Source organism: Balaenoptera ricei, chromosome 20, assembly GCF_028023285.1.
Source record: "Balaenoptera ricei isolate mBalRic1 chromosome 20, mBalRic1.hap2, whole genome shotgun sequence".
NCBI classification, from domain to species: Eukaryota; Metazoa; Chordata; class Mammalia; order Artiodactyla; family Balaenopteridae; genus Balaenoptera; species Balaenoptera ricei.
The window spans coordinates 8,270,614-8,277,419 of NC_082658.1; the positions used below are offsets into that span (position 1 = coordinate 8,270,614).

At 55.7% G+C, this 6,806-nt stretch overlaps 1 protein-coding gene across 1 annotated transcript; it reads left to right on the plus strand.

Moving 5' to 3' along the window:
- The first annotated feature begins 5,374 nt into the window (after nucleotides 1–5,374).
- AANAT (aralkylamine N-acetyltransferase) lies at nucleotides 5,375–6,744 on the plus strand. Its single transcript, XM_059908134.1, is given in 4 exon segments — nucleotides 5,375–5,582; nucleotides 5,896–6,050; nucleotides 6,447–6,611; nucleotides 6,613–6,744. Coding segments are annotated over 4 exon segments (615 nt in total). The 5' UTR covers nucleotides 5,375–5,419.
- The last annotated feature ends 62 nt before the right edge of the window (nucleotides 6,745–6,806 follow it).

Sequence of the window (6,806 nt, forward strand, 5' to 3'; positions counted from 1 at the left end):
GACGGGCGCAGAGAAGTCCTTCTACCCTGCAGTGAGTGTTTGGGGGGGCTCTAGGCTGGCTTCAGCATTGGGGGCTTTAGTTCAGAAAGTGGGGCAGGAGGGGAGCTGCCCTGGAGAGTCCTCCCACACCTCAGTGGCTGGCTGGAGAAATGCCTCTGAGATCCAGCTGTGTGTTGCTCTAGAATCACGGGCTCTGGGAGTTAAAAGGGCTCTTCTTGTCTCTGGAGCCTCACCTCTCCTTGCATTGATGCCCTGGGAGAACCAAGTGTGGGGTCTGCCCAAGGTCACCCTGCAGTACAGTCAGAATCAGGACCCAGACCAGCTGGCCTTTGGCCATTCTCACTCCTGACTCTGAGGATGGGTTGCAATCCACTGGGTGAAACCCTTTGTGCCGAGGGCAACGGTGGGAAGGCTGAGCCATAGTGAGAGCCCAGGCTTGGCACGCTCATCCTGCTTCCCTCCTTCTTGAGGACACAGGGCCCAAAGACAGCAAATCCACCAGACCAGCTTGCAGAACAACGGGGCAGCAGTGGCTTAATCATGCCATGCTCTTCACCACCAACACCCCAGCACCAACACATGGGTGTTTCCTGGATGACCAGCCACGGGTGCAAAGTGGCATCTTCTCCCCAAACCCCTTCCTTTTCCCAGAGTCCTCATCCAGGTTGATGGCAGGGTCACTTACCTGGGTACCAAGTTGGCCACCTGAGGGTCAGCCCTCGATATTGAGCTCCGTAAGTCATCAAAGCCCAGGTCATGGTCCCTCTACCCCCTTTTCTCAACCCCAAGTCCAGAGCTGCTCCGCGGAGGGCAGCTCCACAGGGGCTGGTGCGGGGGTGGTGATGGGATGGTGCAGTGGCTAAGGCTGAGGTTCTGCAGTTAGATGAACGTGGGTTTGAAGCTTGTGCTGCCGCTGACTCACTATGTGACCTTGGGCAACTTATTTTACTTCTCTGAGCCTTGGTTTCCTTTCTGTAAAATGGGAATATTAACAGTACCTGCTAGATAGGGCTATTGAGAATTTAACTAACATGATGAATGGGAGGTGCTTTGCACCTGCCCGCACAGGGTAGGAGCTTGATCAACGTTAGCTGCTGCTATTAGTTCATCTCCATCCCTTGCCTACGCCGTTGCTGTAGTCGCCTCACCACCTTGTTCCCGGGAGATTGAAAATATAAGCATGATCATCCGACTTCTTAGCTTAGCGTCTTTCTGTGGCTTTCCATGGTCCACCAGAGAATGGCACAAGGGCCCCTTCATGAATTGGTTCCTCCCACCTCCCACCTACCTCCCACCCCGCCTTCCACCTCTGCACCCAGTACCCACACTCCACGCTCTGGCCTCAGCTGCTCACGCCAGGATCCCGACTTTTTGGTGCCTCCATGCCTTTGCACTTGCTTCACCATCTGCTTGTAATTTTTTACTCCTCTACTTCAACCCATGGTTTTACCTAAAGAACTCCTTTTCATCTTACACTACTCAGCTTGGGGCTTCTTTTTATTCTATCTATCTATCTATTTATTTATTTATGGCTGAGTTGGGTCTTTGTTGCTGCGCGCGGGCCTTCTCTAGTTGCAGAGAGCAGGGGGTACTCTTCGTTGCGGTGCGCAGGCTTCTCATTGCAGTGGCTTCTCTTGATGCGGAGCATGGGCTCCAGTAGTTGTGGCTTGCGGGCTCTAGAACACAGGCTCAGCAGTTGTGGTGCATGGGCTTTGTTGCTCCGCAGCATGTGGGATCTTCCCGGACCAGGGCTTGAACCCGTGTGTCCTGCATTGGCAGGCGGATTCTTAACCACTGCGCCACCAGGGAAGCCCCAGCTTGGGGCTTCTTATCTATGAAGTCTTCCAAGAGCCGCATTTTCCCCACTTATTCCCCCACTTACCTGGTCATACCTGTCTGATTGCATTTATTTCCCTCTATTACAACCATTTGTTTGCATGCTTATCTCTCCTGTGGGACCGTATCTTCTTTGTACCTTTGTATTCCAGCATCCAGCATAGCTGTGATTCATAGTAGGTACTCAAAAGATTTTTGTTGAGAAAAAGACTCACAGACATAGAGAACAGACTTGTGGTTGCCAGAGGGGAAGGGGGTGGGGGAGGGATGGATTAGGAGTTTGGGGTTAGCAGATGCAAACTATTATATATAGAATGGATAAACAACAAGGTCCTACTGCATAGCCCAGGGAACTATATTCAATATCCTGTGATAAACCATAATGGAAAAAATGTGAAAAAGACTGTCTATATATGTATAACTGAATCACTTTGCTATACAGCAGAAATTAACACAACATTGTAAATCAACTATACGTCAATTTAAAAAACTTTTGTTGAATGATTGAACAAAACAAACCAACTTCTCTCAAAGGTCCCGACAGTGCCAAAAGTTCCCTGGGACACCTCTGTCTTTGCTCAAGTCCCCAGTTCTCCATTTGTCCTAGACACACACCCCACACAGGCACATTCACCCCATGTGCACATATGTACATATACACATGTATACACACACGTGCACACACATACACATGTGCCTCCCCCCACTATTGCTCTCTCCTTAAACTTCAGTTTCTAGATCTGGACTGCCCGCTGCAGTGGGCCCTAACCACCTGTGGGTCTTGAGCACTTGAGATGTGGCTGGTCTGAACTGACATTGAATTTTGAAGACTCAGTGTAAAAAAAGGAAAAAAAAACAGAGTATGAAACATGTCTAATAATTTTTATATTGATTACTTGTTGAAATGACAATAACTTTATATATATCGGGTTAAATACAATATTTTATTAAAATCAAGCTAACCTGTTTCTTTTGGCTTTTTCTCGTGTGGCTACTAGAAAATTGAAAATCACATATGCGGCTCACGGGATCTTTCTGTTGGAGAGCCAGGCTCCAGATGCTCGGGAAGCCGTAGGTCCCTTCTTTCTCCAGGAGGTGGCGATCTCTTCCTGCTTTTGACACCTCCGTTGCAGAAAGGTCTGGAAAGTTCCTGAGGAAACTGCCTGTGTACTATGGCAGATTTTGAACCCTAAATAAGGCCGGGGCCGCATTCAGCCCTGCAGTGATGTCGGCCTATCCATGCAAAGGAGGCTTCAAAATAAATCCACAGCAAATCAATGAGCTGTCATCCTCCTCAACAGAATCGCCACCTAGTTGATAGACTGCTAGTCTCTGTATCTAGCACGTTGCCACACGTTCAATACAATTTCTGTTTTCCAGGGGTTTATATGCTCCCGGGAGCTCGCCCAGTGAACCTCCTGCACACAATTCTCCGTCTCAGCCTCCGTCCCCTGGGAAACCTGCTAGTGACAGATTATGGTTGGAAAGGTAAATGTGATTAGGCAAAATGTGCTCCGTGCCAGGTGTGCAGAGCCTATCTTAAGTGCAGGGGAGGAATGAGAAAAGGATGCCACCCTCAAAACCACCAGAAAACGCAACTAGTTGCACAAGTGCCTGAACTGAGGGCTGCCTTCCCTGCCTGTCCAGGCCTTTTAGTTGCTCTGCTGGGAAAACTGGGATCTCAGAGGCATCATCAGAGTGTTTTGGGGCCCCCCAAAACACTGCATCTGGTCCCCACCCACCCCACCCCTCTCTCCTGGAAGGACTCTTAACAGCCATCAGGGGCCTCCTTGTTAGGGGAATCTGAGATCTTTTCTCCACTCTGGGCTGCATGAGATGCTGCTGGCCACCCCCTCCTTGGGTTTTGGGGTGTGTCCTGATCCTGGGTCTGCTCATCTCCTCTTTCTTCCTGTTAATGGTTCCCCACCTCCAACCCAGAGAGAACATCCCCAAGCTTGGGCCCCAGCTTCGCTGTGGGGACACGCATCCCCTCAGAATGTTCTTCCCATACTGTGACTCAGATGTCCACTCCATCGTGAGGACAGCCAAGTCTGTACCCGTCATCCCACCGCTATGGAGCATTAGTGGGATGGGGGCTCAGCCGGATCAGAGGCCAGGCTCTGCTGGGGCAGGTGGGCAGTCAGGTCCCATGGCCCTCTGGGGTTCACCATGTGGCCTGGACAACCTGCCTCCAATTGTCATAGAATGTTCTGGAGCCCTGGAGCAGGAGCCCAGCCATAGCCCAGGATTTGCCTGGGACCACAGAGCCTGTAGGAGAGACCTGGCAGCCAGCCACAGCTGATGCCCAGATGTGTGTATCCCTGTCTGGCGGGCTAGGAGGCCCCACAGGAGACCAGGCTGGAGGGGGTGAAGGTGGGACCCCTACAGGGGAGCCATCATGGGAGAAGAAGTGCAGAGTGGGGGCAGGGTGAGCAGAGTCAGAGCTGGGGGAGCCGTGGTCGCAGGACCCTCTCAAGGGAGCTGGTGCTGGAGGGAGACTGTGGCACAAAGAGCAAAACCCTCTCAACAGGGGTCAGAAGAGAAGCCCCTGAGCCAGTGTCCCCACACCGGGACATTTGATGACGTTGACTTTACATCCAGGACAGACAGACTGTCCCCTCACCTCTGGGTCTGCAGTTCTAATTGGTCACCAAGCAAGTGCTCTAAATGATGGCACACTCAGGCTGCCAGAGCTGGAAGGACCCTCAGAGGTGGGCTTGCCCAGGCTTCCAGGGGACAGAGGGTGAATGCCTGTGCCAGCCAGTTGGCGCCAAGGCAGGGATTAGAGTGGACCCATGAGGCTTAGCCCCGTGCTCTTCCCCCAAAACTCTGGGGCCTCAGCCAGCCACTGTAATCCTCTGCATCTGTGTGCCATCTGAGGTTTCACCCTCAGCACGCAGGGACAGGGCACAGGGTGGCCAGAGCCCTGCTGACTTCGTCCTTCCTGTAAAATGGAGGCGGGGCGGGTGGGGGATTAGGAATCTCTGAGATCAACAGCACGTGCTGCCCGGCCACACTTGCAACAACAGCCGTGTACCCAGGAGTCTGGATTTTTCTGGTCCTGAGCCTGTGGACGGCCCCTGGGGTGATTGGCTCTGTGGGGGGAACATTGGAGCCCCTGCCCCACAGTCCTGATAAGTGGGACCCCTGCCCCCGGGCTCCCAGAATTCAAGAACAGGAGTCCCCTGCTTGGGGCTTGGAGATGTGGGGAGAGAAGGTGGAGGAGGGAGGGCAGGGCGACGTGCAAGACGTGGGGTTTTGTAAGGGAGGGACGGCCGCCTCTAAGAAGTGCACATCTGCAGACAGTCAGGGAAAGAGACAAACAGTGACCCGGGGACCCAGTGAGCAGGGACAGGGCAGGAAGTGTCTATGCCCTGCTTGCCCGCTCCACCCCGGCCCCCAGACTCCCCACTCCAGGTCCCCTACAAAAGAGGCAAGATGCACCATCACCCTGGACGGCCCCCCGGGAGATGAGGACCAGACCCTTGACCATCGCTCCTCTGCAACAGGTGCAGAGGGGCCCTCCTCATCACAGAGGCCACTTCTGAAGGTGGGGACCCCCAAGGTAGCAGCAGCGGCCAGGATGTCCACTCAGAGCATCCGCTACCTGAAGCCTGTCGCTCTGCACCTGCCACCTGGGATCCCAGAGTCCCCAAGCCGCCAGCGGCGCCACACACTCCCCGCCAACGAGTTTCGCTGCCTCACCCCAGAGGATGCTGCTGGTGTGTCTGAGATTGAGTGAGAAGGTGGGTAGCCCCCCGACAGGGTCCGGGACGCTGCTGAACTCTGCCACTGTTGCCCTTGGGGAGAAGACCCTCGAGTCTCCTGCCCTTGGCAGTTGGGACCCCAGAGTATCTGACTCTGGGTGTTTCCGTACGTGTGCGAGAGCACGTACGTGTTCAGCAAAGTGGGGGGAAGAGCAGCCCTGAATCCTCTGCTTTCAAGTGGGCGAGGGCTGGGGGCTGAGGGAGCCCACCCCCAGCATCCGAGCAGGTGCTCAGTGGACAGTGGGCATGTGGCACGGTGACCACGGAGTCACCACCGGGGCCTCCTCCACAGCCTTCATCTCTGTCTTGGGCATCTGCCCCCTGAACCTGGACCAGGTCCGGCACTTCCTGGCCCTGTGTCCTGAGCTGTCCCTGGACTGGCTCGTGGAGGGCCGCCTCGTGGCCTTCATCGTCGGCTCCCTGTGGGATGAGGAGAGACTCACTCAGGTGAGGAAGGGGTCGGGGGCAGAGATGCCCAGCCCCAGGAAGGCCTCTGGAAGAGAGGCCACTGCCCGATGGCCCCGGCTCCTCCTGCTCTCACAGAGGCCAGCCAGGTAGGGGGAGGAGCCTGGAGGCTGGGATTTCTTCCTCCGAGCCAAGTGATGAGCACAGACGTGGGTCCTCTCCAGGGCAAGACCAGTCCTTTGCGGTCTCAAGGCCCTCATGAAGGGACCGGCATAGGGCTGGGAATGTAGGTCCCAATTTGGGGTCTCCTTGGGTAGGAGGGGGGTCCTGATTAGAGGCACTCAGGGGTACCTGCCCTTGGCCCAGGTGGGGCTGGTTTGGGGGTGCAGGTGTCCACAGAGGTGACCTGGACTCGTGTCCGTCTCTCGCCCCCGGGAGTCGCTGACGCTGCACAGGCCCAGGGGCTGCATGGCCCACCTGCACGTGCTGGCTGTGCACCGCCCCTTCCGGCAGCAGGGCAAGGGCTCCATCCTGCTCTGGCGCTACCTGCACCACCTGGGCGGCCGTCCGGGCGTGCACCTGGCCGTGCTCATGTGCGAGGACGGGCTTGGTGCCCTTCTACCAGAGGTTCGGCTTCCACCCTGTGGGCCCGTGTGCCGTGGGCTCACTCGCCTTCACGGAGATGCAGTGCTCCCTGCGGGGCCACGCCTCCCTGCGCAGGGACAGTGACTGCTGAACTGGCCGCCCCCTGGGGAGCCCACGGCCGGGTGCCAGGGGTGTGGGGAGGCAGGCTGGGGG